The sequence below is a fragment of the Ochotona princeps genome, chromosome 1 (assembly GCF_030435755.1).
Source record: "Ochotona princeps isolate mOchPri1 chromosome 1, mOchPri1.hap1, whole genome shotgun sequence".
NCBI classification, from domain to species: domain Eukaryota; kingdom Metazoa; phylum Chordata; class Mammalia; order Lagomorpha; family Ochotonidae; genus Ochotona; species Ochotona princeps.
The window spans coordinates 25,549,285-25,571,447 of record NC_080832.1 but is presented as its reverse complement, the minus strand read 5'-3'; the positions used below and the strand labels follow the sequence as shown (position 1 = coordinate 25,571,447).

The 22,163-nt window shown below is 42.5% G+C and overlaps 1 protein-coding gene across 1 annotated transcript; it reads left to right on the top strand.

Moving 5' to 3' along the window:
• The first annotated feature begins 5,870 nt into the window (after positions 1 to 5,870).
• On the top strand, positions 5,871 to 9,611 carry SMIM28 (small integral membrane protein 28). Its single transcript, XM_036494042.2, has 2 exons — positions 5,871 to 5,981; positions 9,234 to 9,611. The coding sequence occupies exons 1-2, from the start codon at positions 5,871 to 5,873 to the stop codon at positions 9,609 to 9,611; spliced, it is 489 nt and encodes a 162-aa protein (XP_036349935.2).
• Positions 9,612 to 22,163: the final 12,552 nt, after the last annotated feature.

The following is a 22,163-nucleotide window of genomic DNA, read 5'->3' as shown; positions in this document are numbered from 1 at the left end:
CAAAAAGCTCATGGAAATGAAAGAAAATGTTTTCCTTTTAGTGTAGAGAAAAAAATTAAAGTTTTAAGTCACAGAAGAAACTATTATTTTATGTAACTTTCTCGGAAAAATACCCTGATTTATTTTTGAAATAGTTTGAAACTAACTCAAAGCACTAGATAATCACTATGCTGTAGGTGTCAAAGGAAGTAATGATCATTCTAATTTTGGTAGAGGGCAGGAAATTAAAGAATATTACACCAGGATGGTTTTTGGGTGGATCTTCAAGAATGGGTAAGCCTTGAAATTATGTGATCTTATTTACATAGCATACATTCATGAAAACCATAAAATACAGATTAAAAAGAATCATAACTCTATATGAAACAGCCATTTATCCCACTACCTACAAAAAACATGTTAGCGATGACTTTTTCCTATTTATAGACAAATTTACATTCAACTATACTGTGATTTTGACAAATTCCTCATAACATGTGAACATGTTATTTCTAGTTATTTACAATTATTACAGGTTTATATCTCAACCTACCAGTTATTTTTGGACATTTAGAAATTCCAGTTTATTCTTACGCACGTTTGAATTCAAACATCTCTCAAACAATGTATACCTTTAAGTACCTGAGATGATATCTTTGAATAATAACATTGTTATTTCTTAATCCCTAGAAGTTGAATTACTGAGAATATAAATTTCTTATGTTGATAACCTACTGACTTGATCTAAGTATATAATCCTCCTGAGCATTTCTCCACTTCACTACTGTGCAATTTTTCTCTTGATTTACCTTTCTGGAAAGGGCAAGTGTTATTTCAGGGCCAGTGAGGTGGCATAGCAAGCTAATACTTTGTCTTTTAGCATTGGCATCCCATATGGGCACCATTTCCTGCCCTGGCTACTGCATTTCTGGACCAATTCCATTCTTATGGCCCGAGAAAGCAGTGGATGGTCCAAGCCCTTGGGTCCCTGCACCCACATGACAGATCAGGATAAAGCTCCTGGCTTTGGATCAGCTCATCTCTGACCATTATGGACATTTAGTGAGTGAACCACAGGATGGAAGATCTGTCTCTATTCTCTGTTAAAAACTGCCTCTCTAATGAAAGAAAATAAGTCCCCAGCACAATAACCTAGTGGCTAAATCCTCACCTTGCATCTGCTGGGATCCTATGGGCACCAGTTTGTATCCCAGCTGCTCCACTTCCCAACCAGCTTCCCAACTGTGGCCTGGGAAAGCGGCAGAGGACGGCTTAAAGCCTTTGGACCCTGCAACCATGTGCGAGACCCAGGAGAAGCTCCTAGTTTCAGATCAGCTCAGCTCCAGCTGTTGCAGTCACTTGGGAGTAAACCAGTGGATGGAAGATCTTTCTCTCTGCATCTCCTTCTTTCTGTAGAGCTGCCTTTCCAATGAAAATAAATCTTAAAACTAAAAAATGAAAACAAACAACTCCCTAAAAAAAGAGTTGTTTCTATTTATTATTTTCAATCTTCCCATTCTTTTCTCCAAACCATTACAATCAGGCTTTCTCTGCAGCCACGCCTTCAAAATAGCTCTTGTCAAAATAACCAATAGTCATCATTTCATTAGACTTGGGTTATATGAAATCTCATCCATGGTATTGATCACATGGTAGTGCTGAGCTGCACAGCTCCTCTATCCTAGAGTTCTTATCTTCTCTTGGATTCCAGGACCCCACACACCCTTGGCCCCCTTTCCCCCTCTCTGTCTGACCACTCAGCCTGCTTATCCTGACAATATTCAGTTCTGTGCAGGGCTCACTATTTCCCCTACTTATAAGTACTTCTCCTGGCCAATGAGTCTCAACTAATTTCTAGTCCAGATCATCCTCTTGAACACAAATATCCAAACTCAGACATACTGAAACTGTCCTATGCCCCAGAACCCAACTGCTAATATATTCTTATTTAAAAAAAAAAAAAAAAAAAAGCAAAATAGCTCCCTGCCAAAGAGTCTTCATTCTCTCTGTGTATGACCATCATTCTACTTATTCAAACCTAAAACCATGGAATCTTTCTAGATCCTTCTTTACCATATGCCACCCTCAGTTCTTCCACAAATCTTTTTTAAAGATTTGTTTATTTTTGTTGGAAAGGCAGATTTACAGAGACAGATCTTTCATTTACGAGCTCACTCCCCAAATGGCCGCAATAGCCAAGCTAAACCCATCTGAAGCCAGGAGCCTCTTCTCTGGATCTCCTGCATAAGTGCAAGGACCCAAGGCTCTGAATCATCCTCTACTGCTTTCCCAGGCCACAAGAAGAGAACTGGATAGGAAGTGGGGCAGCCAGGACAGGAATTACCCATATGGGATTCCAGCATGTTCAAGGCAAAAATTCAGTTCCTAAGCCATCACGCTGGCCCCTTTTCCACAAATCTTATTGGGTAAAACACACTCAGACTCTCATCACCTCCATAGCTACTACTTTGCTCTATTATTTCTTTTCTGTTTTTTTTTTAATTTTATGATTTGTTTTCATTATATCTGAAATATAGGGAAATAAAGGACTGCATGTTTAATCCAAGGATTCACTCCTCAAATGCCTGTAATAGCTGGGTCTCAGGTCCAAGCCAAGAGCCTAGAATTCCATGAGGGTGACAGGGTCACATACATTTAAGCAACCCTAGGGACTACAATGTTGAATACATCTCTTGTCTTGAGCTCACCTTCCTCTCTTTCAGCCATCTGGAAAATTTGTAAGGTCTGCATGAACCTTCCTCAGGACCTTTGCACTGACTATACTTTTGTTATGCAGTAACAACCCAATATCTTCAATCCAATATCTTCATGCTCAGTATCTGGCCTTTAAAAAAATATTTTGAAAGGAAGAGTTAGAGGGAGATCTTCATTCCACTGGTTTATTCTCCAATGGCCTGAAAAACCAGGACTGGGGCCTGGTACAGTAGCTTAGCGGCTAAAGTCTTTGCCATGCACACACCCAGGATCCCATATAGGCGCAGGTTCTAATCCTGGCGGCCCTGCTTCTGATCCAGCTCCCTGCTTGTGGCCTGGGAAAGCAGTCAAGGACAGCCCAAAGCCAGGCCCCCCCTACACCCGCGTGGGAGACCTGAATCCTGGCTTCAGATTGGCGCAACTCCAACCATTGTGGTTACTTGGGGAGGGAATTAACGGTCAGAAGATTTTCCTCTCTGTCTCTCCTCCCTATATATTCAACCTTCCAATAAAAATGAAAATAAATCTTAAAACAGGGCTGGGCCAGACTAACACCAGAGCCTGGGAACCTCTGGTTCCCCATTTGGGTGACAGGAGTCCATGAACATGGACACACTGGCAGGGAGCTGGAGCTGGACCAGAAGTGGAGCAGCCAAGGCTTAAACCGGTAGTCGTAGGGGATGCTAATGCTACTGGCCAAGGCCTAACCAGCTGCACCACAGCGCCCCCATCCTTTAGTTTCTTCAGGTTTCACTCAAATACTAGTTCCCCTCCTGACTGCCAATTTTTAAGTTTCCCCTCCTTTCAACACTTACTCTTCCCTTTCTCATTCCAGCCATGGCATTTGCCATCTTTTAATATTTTATGTATATACTTCCTCTCAATCCCCAAACATGCATCCACAAAACCAGGAATATTTTAAAAATTGACTTTAGTTACTGCCAGAAGATGGTCAATGCTATAGTCACATAGTTAATGCTTTTGATTCAGAGTTCTACTTTGCTTCTCAAGAAGTGAAAGTACTTATATAATTAAATAATATACAGATGATGGTCCATGCTGAAGCCAGACCATTGACAAAGCCACTGGTATGCAAAGAAGCCAAGAAGTATGCTTGTTGTCAGGTGTTCTGAGCAAGCAGGTGTGGGGATACAGGATCCATACAAAATAAGAATCCAGCTGAAAGCCATTAGGCTTGGTGAGATAAGCCCAGTCTTCCCCCCCCCAAAAAAAACAATTATGAAATGCTGTCTCTGATATGCAACTAATATGGAGAGTACACACACAAAAAAACCTATAAATTCTACACAAGGGAAAATTAGCATACTGGAAAATAACAGGTGACTACAGCATGCACCTTTACTCCCAAATGGTAGGATTTCTGTTATTATACTGTACATTAATTTACTTTCTTCCTTTTCCTACATTTGTTATGTCATGACATTTATTTATCAAACAGTTAATCTTGTGACAGTGAAATGAATGATTATGTCATTGTAATATCTTGGGAGCAAATAACAGGAGGAAGATAAAGAGATGGAGAAAAAGGAGGGGGCAGGAATGTATTCTGAAGCTTACAGATCTGTATCTTCCTATTGCAAAAAAATCTTAAAAAAAAAACAAAACAGTTCACTGGGCAAGGCAACATTCTAGCTGAAAAGATAGAATCAATTTCACCACAAGAAACAAAAGGATAAAATGTACACAATGTTTTACACTAGGATGCTGAGTGAGGCACTGGGAAACTTTGGGAAAAATTTAACCACAAATAAGAAGTTCGACAAAGTGCCATGTTCATCCAGGAGAGCAGTTTCATGTGAACAGGTAAGAAAACCAAGTGTCTAAGGTGCAGGGCTGGGGGACCCTGTTTCTGCCAAGGACTAATTGGTTATTTGCATCATCATCTGTGGATCACACAGAATCACCAACTTTAAACTTGGCTTGCTGCATGTTTACTGAATTTCAAGTCCCACCTGCAGTTTCCCTGGCAGGGCCACACCAAATGATTTCACAGGCTGGATATTTCCTCCTCCCATAATCCCCAAGGCCCTGATGCTTAGCTGTAGACCACTATGGGCCAATAGTTGAGAACCCTAATTAAGGGAAAGCAGAGGGTTGGGGAGGAGAGAACAACAGGGCCCCAGGTAAGAAATATGACTTCCACATTCTGACACACATCACCTGGATGCTTGAGATGGGGAGCTGGGTAGTTGTAACACCGAGTTCTAACATTTTGAGTAAATCTTTGAAGCTTACTGCAGGCACAGCATTTAATGACCACACTGAGCTCTGTCTTAGTTTGAACACTCTCCCTGTAAAGTCAGGAGCTGCCAGTATGATACCAAGAGTGGAGCTGGTAAGAGGTATCTTGGACTCCTTAGCCTCTAGAACTATGAGAGAAATTTGTTCTTTATATAAAAATTACCCAGGCATGGGTATCTTGTTACTACAGCACAAAGTAGGCAAAGACAATGTCTTAAAAGCTAATACCTATATCCCATTAAATACCCCAAAGTTAACTAAGGAAGTGTTCCGATTCAATTATCTTCCTACGAATAATTTCGTGAAGTTTACAGGATGATAAGGAAACCATTTAGATAGTCATAATTTGATTCTTTAAAAAAAATAAGATCAGCATTCCATCTAAACAATGTAAGCTATTATCTGTCTGGCTTCTGTACAACTTTAAATGAACGATGCCTAATGATAAATAATTCAGTAAAATATCATTAATGACTCCTTACGTTTCCACCAAACACCCCTCATCTCTGCACCACAGAATCCGGAAATAGTCAAAGGAATTCAGCTTAGGTAGTCTCCTGAGCAGATATCCTTCTAGAGAGGGGTACCCAGAAGGAAACGAGGGGGTCTGATTTACACATAAACAGCTCTTCATTTGCTGCAATCATTCTTTGCACAGAACTTAATGCTGCTGATGCACAGGACTCAACCCTAGCCAACCCTCCCAGTGATAAAGACCACAAAATCAAACCTGAGAGGCAGTCCTGAGAACGCTCCCTGCTTGGCTTCCTTTCCCTGTTGTATTCCGCAGAAGACCAATTTACCAACAGCCACTGGCCAAACACAGCCACCTGGCTCCGGGCCAAGGGCAGGCAGCCTTGTGGAAAGTTGGGCAGCAAAGTGGCAGGGTGGCTGGGCAACATCGGTTTCCAAACATGCGGGCATTGCTGGGGAGCAGCTGGAGGAAGTTTGGACATGCTGGCCGAGGCACGGACGAGTGGCTGACGAGCGAACCAAGCCTGCCCCTTCTGGAGACCCAGCTGCAGGTCTGTACCCATGGCTTTAGCCTTTTCCTGCCCAAAGTGTCTCTGTCAGTTTCAAAACCAACAAGTTTTATCTTCTTAGGCTTTTAAGACTCATAGAAAACATTTTGGCCTAATGGATTTAGCAAAAATAGGAATTCATGGAGTGGCATGGTCTAAAAGGGACAATTCAAAAGCTATATTGTTTTACAATGATCCTTTTAACTAAAAAAATTACTTGGCCCAAATATAACCTAAGAGGATGTGATATTTCAAACATCGGAACATGTGAAGCAGGGAATCAACAAGCTTCGATGCTTTGGGGCTGCTTCTTTGTTCTTTGCTTAGGAAATAACCTCTAGATGTACAAAACGAAGATTCCCTTCTGTTCTCGGCTGTATAATGACCATGGCGCCTAAGGAGTTAGCTGAAACCAAGCACCCTGTTCCGGGAAGGATGGGGATGAGGGAAGGTGTTAAAGAGGTCTTCTCTCTCATTAGGAAAGACACACAGGGCTTAGCTTTGTCTGGTAAGCCATCTGAGCAGCTTCAGTCAGTCAGGGAAAGCATTTGTGGAAAACGGGAGGTAAAGCATTCTATCAGAGGAGAAGTGAGCGACACTGCTTGCTGCACAAGCAAACGGGCAACAAAACTATTTTTGCATTTTCTGGAAAACCAGCTGGTGAGATTGGTGCTTAAGTTATCTAAAATGAACTTTTATATAAGCATAGATATATACCGTTCATGTATAGAGAAATGTATAGATCCTTTAGCAGCTACATAACCCTTAACAGAAAGCCTCTTGCAAGACTTTGCACATCAAAAATATCAAAAGTTAACAGACTTTGAGGTTGGTGAAGAAATACAACATTTGCCTTGAAAAGTACACTTTCTGTATTAAAAAGAATCAAGAATGTTAGTATATTATGAATAACTAAGTCAATTAAGGGTACCATAAATTTTATAACTCTGCACATCTATTAACTGAAGAAAAACAAGTTTTCTAACATCTTAGGTAAGTTTCCTTTGCCACTTGCTATTTAGATAAATTGAATTCAACCAATGGAAGCCTGACTTCAGCAGGAATTGTATTATTTATCCTTTCCCCAACTTTTTTGCAGCTACTATTGACAACAGCCCAAGTGGCACAACTGTCCACAATGCTACTAGATCATACCTTGTAAATAGAATACTAGCACTGCATTTCATGTATATGGAACTTTCAGGATATAACAGATTTTAAGATCTAACGGCCATAATCAGTCAGAAATCACTATCATCCATATTATTAACAAACAAAAAAAGATGGATTGTGAATAATAGTCTTTGTTTATTTGTGTAGAGGCATAATTGTTTTAAGTACTGAAAGATAATGGTTTTAATATTTTTATGATTTAATTGGGGGGGGAACTAGTTTCCTTTTACTCCAACTTGATTTCTTAAACTAATGGTTCATCTATTTATGCTTTTATGATCAATTTCTCATATGCCGGATTGTTAAATTTGAATAAACAATGTGTGAGAAAAAAAAGAATAATTTAGAAACACAGCAATCACACACCTAGAATATATTATCAAAACATCTTTTAGAAAGCATATGAAAAGAAAACTAGAAATGGCAGATTTTATCTTCATCGTATTTTTCAGCTGAATCTAACTTCTAGATTTCTTCGTGTTTGTAAACTGTGGCTGCGTCCCTGAGATATAAATACATAAATATCTATTATTCACCAAGTGCTTTGTATCATTCGATTATTTCAATATCATAACTCATAAGAATACCCAGGCCAGGAGTGAGCAGGTGCCCCCATAGTCACACAGGTGTCTCAAGGTCATTCTGGAGTTCAAACCCCCAAGACAAGGATTTGTTTCTCAAGACAATTTTTATTAGGATGTTTAAGCTAAAAGGCTTTAACTCCTATCTTACCAAGGACACAAAGTATTGGACACATTTCGTATTTAAGAAGCCATCTAACTTTGTGCCAAAACACACGCATCATTGGAAAGTCTTTGCAAATAAGAAAATGATTACATAAGGAATATTAGACAAGTCCATCTCCCGAGACATCATGACTAGTAGTGTATTCTTCCCACCAAGATCAGAGGGAGAACCCCAGTGCCCACGGTTTAACTTTTACATTTTAAATAACTGCATAGAGAGGAGTATTTTGTTTGCTTAATTTCAAACACAAGTCTTTGGGGATGTTTGTTGTGCTTTCACTATAGGGAACACTAACAACGACGATCGTTACTGTTACGTTTTACATTAGAGAAATGCTCTCACCAGCTGTAGTGCAAGCAACATCCGTGCAATTAGAACAATACTTTCTTCCTGCTGCTCGCCCGCTTTGCCATTGAGTAGCACGACATGCCTCTCAAATTACTCATGCTTAGTGCATCAGAAATCATTATTTTTATGAGCTAGAACTACAAAATCAATACCTTTTATATTGTGGAAAAACTGATCCATAATTCTTTGTCTTTAAAATTTCAAAACTGCCCGACTTACCCTACAAAGATTACAAAAATGAATTTAAGCCTTTGGAAAGTTTATTCTTTTCAGGTGCCAGCTGTCAAATCAAGATTCAGTGGCTATGTGAAATGAACCCACTGTGAGATTCTTTGTTCCAGAAATAAAGAACATGTGTAAGTTTCATTTAGGTTTCATTCTAAATAAGTACATAACTAGTAAAAATTCCTGGTACTGGCACTGTGGCACAGCAAGTGAAGCTACCACCTACAGCTCTGGCATCCCAACCGGTTCAAATCCCTGATACGATGTCTGGGAAAGCAGCAAAAGATAGCCCAAGAGATTGGGCCCCTACACTCGTGTGGGAGACCCTAATGGAGTTTGGTTGTCCCGACTCCAGCTTGGCTCAGCCATTTTTGCCACCTGGGAGGCGAACCTGAGGATTAAAAATCTCTTTCTCTGTTTATCTTTCTCTGTAACTCATGTTTTCAAATAAATAAAATCTTAAAAGAAGAAAAGTTCTGGCTCATTCTCAAAGAATGAATAGTGGCTCTACCTGCTAATGTATATCCTAATATTTTACTTGTGTGAAAATGTGGAGGGTATCAGCCACGTGGACTGCCGTTCTGCAATCACACTTTAACCCAAGCATTCATGTTACTCCTGCAGACGGAAGCCAATAGGCATAAAACGCACAGCTAGAGCAGTTTTTCCAGCCACGGTGAGAGCAGTAGGAGTGGAAAACAGGGTCCTTAGTGACACTAACCCTTCCCCAGCTCCTAACTCCCTCCTGTCCTCCACCTGCAGGGCACCCAGAGGGCGAGCTCCAGCCGAGAAGACGCGGAGCCCTTCCTGTGCATCCTCCTCCCGGCCACCGTCCTGCTCTTCCTGGCCTTCCTGCTGCTGTTCCTGTACCGCCGCTGCCGGCGCGCACCACCCACAGGGCCGGTTTTCAGCGTTGACCTTCCAGAGCCCTCTGCGTCCTCCGGAGAGATGCCAGACTTTCTGCCCGGCCTCCCGTGGAACAGCGAGCAGCACTTTCCCTACTCCCCGCTGCCCTGGAATGCCACCATGCCCTCGCTGTGTCCACCCCCGTCCTACGAAGAGGCCACCAGGCACAGCTCTAGGGAAGACAAGCCAGATCCCACCCATGACCAGACAGAGGGTCCACTGGGACTGGAATAACCAAACTGAGCTGGTAGGGAAAATCGTCAGTCTGCCCAGTAGGGATTCTTTACGCTGCGGTCGGAGCCAGGTGATGTTGAACTAGCTCACCTGTTCTCAAGATCCTGGCAGGAAAAATTACTCCAGGCTCCTCTAGAGATGACTGCGCAATGCTGAAGGGTGTGGCATCTCTGAGAGAAATAGGAAACCTCTTGGAATTCGCAGAGAACCTGGCAGCCTGCACGGAAGGGTGAGGTAATCAGACACCTGTTGGAGCAGCCCCACCCGGGCTTTGACCTCCCTCCCAGTCACCTGTCTACCACTTTCACTTCTGTGGGCATCATTTCCAAATGCACAGAGTTCCAGAAGGAGCAAAGGATGCCTCCAGATGGCAGCCGGCAGGGGTGTGCTATGGTGAAGGGGTTCCATTGCCAATAGCGGGAATACAAACCTCGGTGGATATGTGAGTTGAAAACTAAAGACAGCTCTCCAAGTTACCTGGTCTGTGGCATGGCCGGTGCTTGTCTTCTGGTTTATTTCCCAGAATGGTAGGGGGACAGCCCAGTTCCTCTGGAATGTCTAGCAGTGAAACCATCCCAGGACTGTCTGACAGCACTCTGGCAGGACAGTTACAGCTGTGGCATTACCCTGTGTAATTCCCTATCATTATTTTTGCTGTATGACATTATGATTATAAAACTTTAACATTAGGCCAACATTTTCTGCCCTCCTCAAGCAGAGTGAGTATAACACCAAAAAGAAAAGGCTCCAATACAGGTCAAAGCTCTTAGCATGGACCTGGGGGTGGGGTGGGGGACACATAGTGCAAGTGTGGCTTTCCCAACATCAAGACCAGAAATGAAAGAGGTGAAGTGGCTTGCCTGCTGTTTCATGCTGTGTAAAGACTAGACATGTCTTTTCTGTCTTTAGCAACTCCAAATGAACAAAAATTAGTGGCATTTAACTTTTTGACGTGAACATTTTTATACTGGCTGTGTAATGCTATAACCTTTCAGGAGAACAACAAAGTAACCAAAAACAGAGTACATTACTTATAAATGTCACCTGATAGAGATAATGGTTGTTGTCTTTGAGGACTAAAAAATATAGCCTATTTAGGTGCAAATCAATATGCTTTCTTTCAGTGAAACTATACTGGACAATTCTCTAATGTTCTTTAAGGAAAAAGAAACCAATGAGAAGCTCAGTAATCTTGTTCTTCAGTTTTGTTTTTAAGCGTTAGATCTTTGAGTACTCTCGATTCCTTTCCAATCACTGTGCTATTCTAAATCACAGGACCCTGTTGTGGTTCTGCAACCCTGGGACGATCCGTGCGAGGTGCTCTGGGCCCTGCTAAACACCAGGAGGTATGCCACCCCAATTAGTCTTAATTGCTGAACGAGGGATGAACTTGGCCATTCTTCTAAGCTGGTTCTTTTCCAGATAGCCTGTCCAACTATTACAAACACCAGAAGGAAATGCTCTTACTCTGCTGGCTATTGTGTGTCTGCATGGGATGCCTGAGGAGTCTGCTGCAGCCATCTTGCAGCCATGAGGCACATCAGTCAAGATTGGTAACGAAAAGCAGCTAAGTGAAAAGATGAAAACACCTGGCTTGAGGACCCCGTTGAGCAGCTGAATTACTCTTGACATGCTAACTTATTTTTTGTGTTTATATTTTTTCTACATCTATAGAATGATATTTCATATTTTCATAGTACAGATTTAGAAGCATAGGGATTCATTGATCTCCCACTCTTTTCCCTCCTTAATTTTCTGAATTTATTACAATAGCATATTCGTTTTCTTCACATTGAAAAGCTTAAGTTTATGGTATAAAAAAGCTTTGTGACATACTGAATAGAAGCAAAAGGAAAAATAACAAAAGTAACCTAAAATTAACACGGAAATCCTACTATTATTCAGGAGTACCTACACATGCTATATACAGTAGCTAATTCCCAGCATGCTAATCTCAGAGATTACATTTTTGTGTTCTGTGTATTAGCTGTCACAGATCAGAGAACACACATGATATCTGTCTTTCTGGGACAGGCTTAGTTCACTAAGCATGACCTCCAGCTGAGACCTTTGTTGCAAGTGATTCTGTTTCATTCTTTATGGCTACTTGCTACTTACTCCATAGTGTATATGTATCACATTTTCTTTATCCAGTCATTAGTTGATGGGCCATTGAGTTAGTTTTGTGTCTTAGCCATTGTGAATGTGCAGTACTAAGAAAGGCACTGTTCACCTTATGCAAAAATAAATTATAAATGGATCACGGATCTAATCTATGATCCCATACCATCAAATCACTAAAGGAAAACACTTTGCCATTGTATTTTAAAAACAGAATACCTCTCCTTCTGTTTTGGGCTATTCATCCAACCTTGCTACTTGTACACAAAAGCATCCCAACAGTTATTCATTAGTTTAAAAAGTTGGAGAGGGAAAGACAGAAGCATAGATCTTCCATCTGCTGGTTCACACCCTCTGCCACACTGCTGTAGTGTCATAGCTGGACCAGGCTGAAGCCAGAGCCAGGAGCTGTGGCCACGTCTCTCATGAGAGTCTCAGGGGCCCAAGCACTTGGGCCACCTTTCACTGGTTTTCTGAGGCCACTAGCGGGGAACTGGATTCGCAGTGGAGCTGCTGGGACGTAACTGGCATCCATGTCAGAGTCCAGCCATGCAAGCAGCAGCTTCACCTCCACGCCACAACAAGGGCCCTGTTAGCATTTCTAAGGCTACAGAGCACACACTGCCTTGCCAACATGTTCTGATTAGGTTTACTTAAGCAACTGGGGAGTGGGTGTTTGCGACAGTGCTTAAGACACCATTTGGGACATCACATTCCATATCAACAGCAGTCTTGGCTCCACAACCAATTTCAGCTTTCTACTAATGTGCAACCTGGGAAACAGGTGATGGCTCAAGTGTTCAAGTTTCTGCCACCCCTTTGAACTGCATTTAACAGTCCCAAGCTGTTAAATGGATTTGGGGGACTGAATCAGTAGATGTGAGTTCTGCTTCATAATCATTCTTGTTTTCTCTTTCTCTCCCTGCCTTTCAATAAAAATGAAAACAAGTTATCACAAATCATCATCACTATTTAAACTGTTACTATGGTTTGGAGCAGGAAACATGTTATCCTGTGGCCCTAAGATGAAAGTTGTGAAACAGAGAACTACGAACCAGAAATCACAGCATCACACCCCCGGAGGCCAAATTCCAGCTGCAGCATGTTTTCACTGAATAGTGTTTAAAAACCATAAAAGGTGTACTTCATGACATATGAAAATTAGATGAATCCAAATTTCAGCATCTAGAAATAAAAGTTATTTTACAACACAGCCATGCCCGGCCAGCCACAGCTGACTTCATGACACAGGTCAGGGCTGAAGAGCTGCAGCAGAGAATGTTTGAGCTCCAAGACCTAAAACACCTGCTGCCTGAGCCTTCACAGAAGACATTGGCAGACCCTTGCAAGTTAAACTGATTGCACAGGAGAATCATCTGGGGGATCTTTTGAAAATACATAGGATGCCCCCAGCAGACCAATAGAATAGAAAGAGAACCAGTGCTTCTAATATGAAGCCAGGTGGAGTGAGTACGTTGCTTTAGGTGGTGTGAGTGGACCACGAAACAAAAGCAAGCATCAGTGTGGACGCACATAAGGATTAGAGAAAGCTGTATATGCAAACACAGCTCTGAGCCACTTCCTAGAACCCATTCTCTGACACTCATTCTCCGAGGCCATCAGCCTGACATGCAACTACAGTCAGTTCTACCCCCAAAGCGGACTCTGCAGGCAGAATATTAGGGACAACAGTGTAAGCGGCACACTGTTATTTAAACACTGACACAACTGGCAAACACGGGTAGGACTGGTTGTTAGCACTCCCAGACAGATCAAGTAAAGAAAATTCGCAGACACTTATAAAAGAATTAAATTGTAAGTAGCTAAGTGCTTAAGAAATAATTCCAGCCAGAAATTATTAGGAATGGAAAGGAACATGGTAGAATTAGGTAGTAAAAAGTGGACAATTTTACCAAATTCTACCCTGACTCAGATGATAGTGATGATTTTACTGAAAAGTGATCATTTTATTAAAACTACTCCCTCTGAAACTGTTAATTATATCTTGACATTGGAAGCTGGACTTTCTGCCATTACAATGTCAGGATACACTTAAATAGCAGAATGATGGACTTCTGACTTTTTGAAGGACTATACTATTGTAACAATATAGGCGAAAGCAGTGTGGGGAGGAGAGGCGGTGGGGAAGGAAGTGGAAATACCTGAGCCTATGGAACTGTATCATAAAATTAAATTACAAAAAAAAAATCTGAGTTTGCTTTCAGCTTTGGCATTGGAAGAGGTTTGAAATCCTTTTAACAGCAAAAAGCTGGGCTCACTGAAAAATAATCAGCCATGCTCCTTTGGTCCATTAGAGAACAAATGTGGAAGAAACACTGCCCTGGGATTGCAGAGTGAGATCGGGGAGACCCAAGGAACCTTGGCTTACCTGAGCAGAAGTCTCCGGAACCAGTGCTGGGCAGGAAATCCTGACACTGACAAAGTCCCAGAAGTTCGGAATGGACAACTCTGAGAACTGGAAACTGCAGGGAAGCCATTCGCCCCTCTGTGAGTTCATCCGCTGGAGAGACTCACACTGTAGTGCAGAGGGCATGCCCCCTATACTTCCAGCAGGAGCAGGGGACATTTAGCATTTGACCAGAACATCGTGTTTTCTGAACCAGGCTTCTCAGGAGAAAGGACCTCAGCACAGCTCAGCCTGCGCAGCCTCACTGAGCTGGGGCACGAAACTCCCACCTCACCTCCCTCTAGCCTCCCACCTGAGGAAAAGCAGCTTCCACCCAGGCCCCTGTAATTGTCCTATCCTGCTTAAGTGGGGAGAATAATACTGGGAACACCTGCTAAGTTCACGGCCCAGTAGCACACACTGAGACCTAAACATAGAATTCTAGAATATTCCCCGCTCACCCATACCTTACCACCACATTACCAAAACCCTATTTACAAGAGTTCCTTCTACCCAGTACATCACATTTGCCTTTAACAAAAGTTACAAGGCATACTCAATGGCAAAAACATGGTTTGAACAGAATAAGCATCACAAGCAACGTTGGAGATGGTAGAGATGTTGGAATTATCAGACCAAGATGTCAGACAGTGGTGATTAATATGGAAAAGGCTCTAAAGGATAAAGTAGAGAGCATGCAAGAACAGATATCTAATAAAGGCAGAAGGATGAAAATTCTCAGACAAAATAATACTAGCGGTCAGACATACAAGGATACCTTTGACAGGCTCATCAGCACATTAGATACAGCTGAAGAAGGAATCTGGTTACAGGTATATCAATAGAAACTTCCAACAGAGAAAGCAAGAAAAGTAACAGGAAAAGATGAACAGAATATTTAAGATCAGTGGGATGACTACAAAATGGTATAATATACACACAATGGGAATAATAGAAGAGAAAAAGCAATGGAAAAATAGTCAAAGCAACAGCGACTATAGATTTCTCCCAAACTTCATATCCAGGAAGCTCGGAAAATACCAAACCAATACACATCATACTCAAACTACGGAAAATCAAAGTTAAAGTGAATGATTCAGAAGGTCAGAGGGGCAAGCAATACTTTACCAACAGAAAAAAACAAGAATTATACCTAACTTCTCTGAAACCAAACAAACAATTGGAGTGGAGTAGAATATAGAAGGTATTGAGAAGAAACACCAACCTAGAATTCTATATCTTGCAAAATTATGTGTAACTGAAGGAGAGGGCAAGCATTTAATGTGGTGATTAAAACCTGCTTGGGTGACTACCTCCACACTGAGGTATTTAGAGCTGATTCCTCTTGATTCCAGCTGTATTCCCACCACATGATTAAGTCTGCTTGAGATCTACTAATCCCCAATCAGTGCCTTTTTTTCTCCAGGCAACTAGAACAGACATAAATATTTGTAAGGAATAAATGTGCTATCTTATGAAGATCATGGTCTAGAAATGCAGATATATAAGCAATCGTGTAACTTGTCCTATTTAAGAAATAAAGTTAATACTTCCATGGTAACAGTGAAAGCCCCAAAGCTAAGAGTGAAGTTTCTAGAAAATCACCTAGGGTGGTTGTTTGACTCAGCGTGGGACACCCATATCCCACGTAAGGGGCCTCTGGTTTTGAGTCCTGATTCTTTTCAGATTCTAGACTCCCTAGGGGGAGTGGTTTAAGTACTTGGGTCCCTGTCACCAACAAGGGAGATCTGGATTGAGTTCTGGGCTCCTTGCTTCAGTTCAGCCCAAGCCTAATTCTTGTGAACTTTTAGAGAGTGAAACAGCAGTTACAACGCTTCGCTCTCCATCCTTATCTTCCAAATAAATTCACATTTTAATAATAAAAAAAGAAATGGATTTGAATCAAGTTATCTATCAGACACATTTCTTCTAGCTACACCAAGGATTTCATTTTAAATACTTTTAGAAGTTGTGTACTATTTTCCTTTTTCTAAGATTTATTTATTTGTAAGAGTTACCATTGAGAGAGGAAGAGACACAGAAAGATCTCCCATTTGCTGGTTCAGCAATAGCCAGGGCTGGTCCAGACATAAGCCACAAATCTGGAACTTGATCCAGGTCTCCCACATGTGTTTCAAGGGACCATGCACTTGGGCCATCTTTTGTGGCCTCCCAGGCCCACTAGCAGGGAAGCTGGTGGAGCAGCTAAGACTCACACTGATGTTCATATAGGATGCCCACATCACAGGTATAATTTGCTGTGCCACCATGCTGACCATGTGCACTACCTAGCTGTGATATATTTGGCTGTCTACTTTTACTCTAAAGCATGGGCACTTCAAAATCAGTACGCTTTTCTCATCAACACCTACCACAGTCTCAGAAGTTATATCAAGCCTCACTCTGACTAAAATTGATGTTTTAATTTTTAAAGGAGTTTCCAGCTTTAGGCTTTAGCTTTTTCATCCTCAACCCCCCAAATCAATAAGTGCCTTTTAATTTTCTGTGACATAGAAGAAAGGTGGTTGGTTCACAGGTGTTCCAAAAAGTACTCCATCACCAGCCTTGCATTGAATAAATTCTGTAACAAGTGTTCATTCAACATTTATCAGTCAATTATGGACCAGACACAGAACAAACTGCACCATGTACAAGGAGCTTGGTGGGTGGTTTTGTGTCTGAATAATGGATGGGTATTGTGATTCTCATCAAAAGCAAAGAAGTCAAACACAAGGAAGGATCACATTTTCGTCTCCAGTGTCAGCTTGCTGCTCATTTTTTTAAATTAATTTATTTTTATTTGAAATGCAATGTTACAAAAAGAACAGATAGACAAGAGGAGAGGGATGGAGTGGAGAGGGAGAAGGGAGAGGAGAGAGAGAGAGAGGTCTTCCATGCATTGGTTCACTTCTCAGATCAAAGCAGTGGCCAGAGTTGAGCTGATCTGAAACCAGGAGCCAGGAGCTCTAACAGATCTGCAACATGGGTGCAGAGGCCCAAGGACTTGAGCCCCCCATTGCCTTCTGAGGCCATAAGCAGGAAGCTGCATAGGAAGCGGAGCAGCTGGGACATGAACTGCTTCCCATATGGAATTCTAGTAATACAAGCAAAGGATTAGCTTGCTATACCACCATACCTGCTGCATTTTACAGCCATCACATCTGAGCTATGACACCCATTAAAAAAAAAAAACATACTCCACAAGTAGCATGCAAGAACGTGATCATACGACACATGAAGCTTAGCACCAAATTTTATTTTATTGCTAACCCCCACCTCTGGTAACAACTACAGCACTGCACAAATACTCTTCAAGTTACTTCTGAACGACAAATCACCCCAAACCTCATGTTATAAAAAGTTGCCTTGGTATTATCTGTATGGATTCTGTAGGAAGTGAAGAAATAGTCTGTCTGCTCCAGGACCTCTGGGCCTCAGCTGGGAAGACCTGCAGAAGCCTAGACGTGACTCATAGTGGCTGGGGAGAGAGGAGGTGAGGAATCATAACACCAGCTCACCTGTGCATGCTGCTTGACGCCAGCCATCAGCCATGATTTTGCTTGGAGCTCACAGCTCCATGGAGCTGACTGAGCTTCCCATCAGTGTGGCTGTTAGCATGGCTCCAGGAGGAAGAAGCCCAAAGAGACCTAGGTGGCAGTCTTTAGTGATCCAGCCTTTAATGATCCAGCTTTGGAAGTCATACAGTATTTCTGTGGCTGTACTCGCTGGCCTGCCAAGTTTGAAAGTGAACACAGACATCCACTTGCTTCTGTGAGGTGTATCAAAGACACGAACTAGACCAGCATGCTGTTGGGACTAGCACAGTAGCATTTGGGCCAATTCTCTACCTGAAAGGTCGGCATCCCATATGGGCACTGCTTTGAGTCCTGACTGCAATACTTCTGATCCAGTTCCCTGCTCATGGTCTGGGAAGGCAGAGGAGAATGGTTCAAGTGCTTGGGATCCTGCACCCGCATGAGATCCAGAAGCAGCTCCAGGCTCCTGGCTTCAGATTGGCTCAGCTCCATCCCATTGGAGGAGTGAACCAGCAGATAAAAAATATTTCTCTGTCTCTCCTGCTCTCTGTAACTCTGTCTTTTCATTAAAAATAAATTTTTAAAAATTATGAAAAAGGAATAGCATTGAATCAGAAATTACATGGCAACCACTTTTGGAAAACAAAATCTGCTACACAAGTATGGAATAAATAATAGCCATGGCTGTTTTTCATGCTGGCTGTTCCTCTTCTTATCCAGCTCCCTGTGAACGCCCCTGGGAAAGCAGCAATGGACGTTCCAGGCACTTGGCATCTACACTCATGTGAGAGGACCAGATGCAGTTTTCTAGCTCCTGGCTTTGTACTGCCCAAGCCCCAGCTCTTGCGGTTATTTGGGGAGTAAAACATTGGAGGGAAAACTCTATTTCCCTTTTCTCTAACTCTGCTTTCAAATAAATAAATATGGTTTAAATATCATCACATGACTGAACAGTATTATAGATGACATGTTTCTCAAAATACTTAACAAAACTCAAGAACACAGGCGATTAGATTTTGCACCCCTCCAGGTTGATCAAGAACTGGGGATTTGCTTTGATCAATGAAATGTAGATGGAAGCCATTTAACCGAGGAAGCATTTGCAGTTGCTCCTCATTAGTCACAGATGTGCCATGTGCAAGTGTGCAGTGTGGCTAAAACATATTGCTTGCCTCTCCACCATCACTACTCGCAAGCGCTTTGCCATCTCCCACAGCCACACACATGCACAGCTTAGTGGGAATACCAAGTGCCCAGTGCACACATGCCCAGCTGGTGCAGGATGAATTGAAGCACCACCTGTTGCACTAAGAGCAAGGTCTTTTCCACAGTCTGTTAAGGGCCACACTGTACTCACTCTGTGCTCTTTCTTTATGATCTTGCTGTTTACAACAGCCAACATGCTGCCTAGTGTTCCTAAGAGGGTGCTGCTTGTGACATGCCTCATAGAGAAGACTTCTGTGCTAAGCTTCATTCACACATGAGTGATGCTAATACAGGCTGTGGCTCAATGTTAATGAATGGATTATGCCTATCAAAGAAGGTACCTTTCACAGAAACACATCTACTACAAGGTTGTACATGGATCAGTTGGCCAGAGACTCACAGGGGTTGGGGAGATACCGGTACTGCCCGGAGCACTGGTGCAACACTCACTGATCGAGTATCTGTGGTGACTTCACTCCCAAGAGGAACAGGAACTGCCTGTCATTACTGCTGCAGGACCCAACAACGAGCTGCAGCCTCGTGGGGTGACAGTGGAGTGACTTGCTGAGGTGAGCATGACATTTGGCACTGCCACACAGGAGTGCAATGTCCTAAAGGAACAGCCAGCCCCAGGGAGGCCTCTGGGGCCACTGGCCAAGGAAGATCCCTGCCACCTGATGTTTAGAGTGAGCGAGAGCCTTACCAGCACCAAGCATTGAATACCTTCTCCTAAAACGTTGCTTGTTGATTGTACATAAAAATTATTTGAAGGAGCAAATGAACAAGGAATATTTATGTAATTGGATGGTTCCCCACCCTCCCAGTCTCCACAAAAATCCCTGTCAAGCTATGCAGTCAGCTCCATATTTAGCCTTCAAATACACATCGGCGAAGAGCGAGCTAATAAAACTATTTAAACACAATCAACCAACAGGGGAACTAAATATTTTGAAATATTAGTATAAAAAATGAATCGTCTGGATTTTATTAAGCTTATTCTGAAATCCTATTATTAGGAAATCAATTCCCTTCTTCCTTCCATTGTTAATCTTACTAACTACCACCTTCAAATACAGATAATTCAGCCTGTCACCTGCTATCTCTTCATTATTTGCATATTTTACACCTGTGGAATAAATTTCTCCAAATTCAGCTTCAGGTTCCCCACAGATGAAATATTCCCTACTCTCTTTGAGTTTTTTACTTGATTGGGATGATACTCTGCTGGTTCTGCCTTTGGACCAGAGATGGTCTCACCAGGAAGCCATTGAACTTGCCAGGACAATTAGATGCTGGACTTTATGATTGGTCAAAACCTCCAATGAAAGAATCTCAACTGAGTTTGAACTATGGAAATACAGCGGGGTGGAGCAATCCACCGTGGGGCGGGGGGAGGGTTTGGGGAGGGGCGGGGGGAATTCCAGTGCATAAAAAAAAAATGTGTGTCACATAATGCAATGAAATTAATAAAAAAAAAAAAAAAAGAAAAGAAATATTCCCTACTCTCTTCCACCCCAATGGCCCAAACAACAGTGAAAGGTACTCTGCAGAATAAGACAGCAGCAAATAAAAACAAAAAAATGACATTTGTTCACCTTGTCTAAATGAAATATTTTTAAAAAGAAGCAACAGACTTAATAATGTGAATTACTTTTTCCTCTTAACAAAAATCTGCCATAAAATAAAACTGAATTCTAAATATAGTTAAGTCACCTAAGTAGTACACACCTGTCACATTGTAAAAATAGGTTCTAAAAAATAAACCAGCATGAATTATTGAGTCTTCACTAAATAATTCATGCTTAGCTTCACAGAACAATAAATTTGATGTAACCATCTAGAAAGTGTCAAATGTCCTCAGGCCATTGCACAGCTGTTTGCACAAGGAAGGGCAAAGAAAACCTGGGCGCCAATTGCTTAAAAAGCATTAGGCCTGGGCCCGGCGGCGTGGCCTAGCGGCTAAAGTCCTCGCCTTGAAAGCCCCCGGGATCCCATATGGGCACCGGTTCTAATCCCGGCAGCTCCACTTCCCATCCAGCTCTCTGCTTGTGGCCTGGGAAAGCAGTGGAGGACGGCCCAAAGCTTTGGGACCCTGCACCCACGTGGGAGACCTGGAAGAGGTTCCTGGTTCCCGGCATCGGATTGGCGCATACCGGCCCGTTGCGGCTCACTTGGGGAGTGAATCATCGGACGGAAGATCTTCCTCTCTGTCTCTCCTCCTCTGCGTATATCTGCCTGTAATAAAATGAATAAATCTTTAAAAAAAAAAAAAAAAGCATTAGGCCTGGGCCCTGCGCAGCCTAATGTCTAAAGTTCTCCCCTTGCACGCGCCAGGATCCCATTTGGACACCAGTTCTAATCCTGACAGCCCCGCTTCCCATTCAGCTCCCTGCTTGTGGCCTGTAAAGCAATCGAGAATGACACAAAGCCTTGGGACCCTGCACCGTATGTGGGAGACCCAGAAGAGGCTCTAAGCTCCTTGCTTTGGATCAGCTCAGCTCCAACTGATGCAGCCACTTGGGCAGTGAATCAATGGATGGAAGTTCTTCCTCTCTGTATATCTGACTTTCGAATTTAAAAAAGAAAGAAAGAAAAAAGCACTAGGCCAAGGACCAGCATCAGGCATGTGGCTAGGACCCTGCTTGAGTCATTAGTATGTCATGTCCTTTGAGTCGGCCTTGTTTGAGTCCTGGCTAGGCTTTGGATTCCAGTTTTCCAACGGTGAGCACCCTGGGAGGAGACAGGTGATAGTCCCTGAACCGCTGCCACTCAGGGGAAACACCCTCAAGTTCCAGGGCTCCTACGTTCAGCCTGGCCAGGCTCTTGCTGAGTGGGCATCTGGGGAGTGGACTACTGGATGTGACAAGACTGTCTGCCTCTTTGCCTCACTCTTTCTCTCCGCCTTTCAACTAAATGAAACATAAAAGGGAATGAAGGATTGCCTGGAAGCCATAATGTTAACACATGAACCCTGAGGACGTTTTCGCCCAGTGATGGAAACGAGTCCCAAAAGGTTGGAACAATGTTACAATCTCATTTTTACCAAATGCCCGGTAAAAGCAAACCTGCAGACACAGACAGCAAAGTAGTCATGCCTAGGGCTGGGGGCTGGGAAATTATTAAGGGGGGGCAGCTACTGGATGGGGCTCCTTTAACGGGCGGGGTGACAAAGATGTTCCAAATATGTAATGAGAGCACAAGTCCATAAGTACACTAACAACCCCTAAACAGTACATCTGGAGTACGTTCATTGTATGTTGTGTTTTATATTCCAATAAATCT

Coding starts and splice junctions, on each gene's coding strand:
- SMIM28 (XM_036494042.2), top strand. CDS start 5,871: ATGCGGGCATTGCTGGGGAGCAGCTGGAGGAAGTTTGGACATGCTGGC. Junction 5,982..9,233: donor TTCTGGAGACCCAGCTGCAG/GTCTGTACCCAT, acceptor CTCCACCTGCAG/GGCACCCAGAGGGCGAGCTC.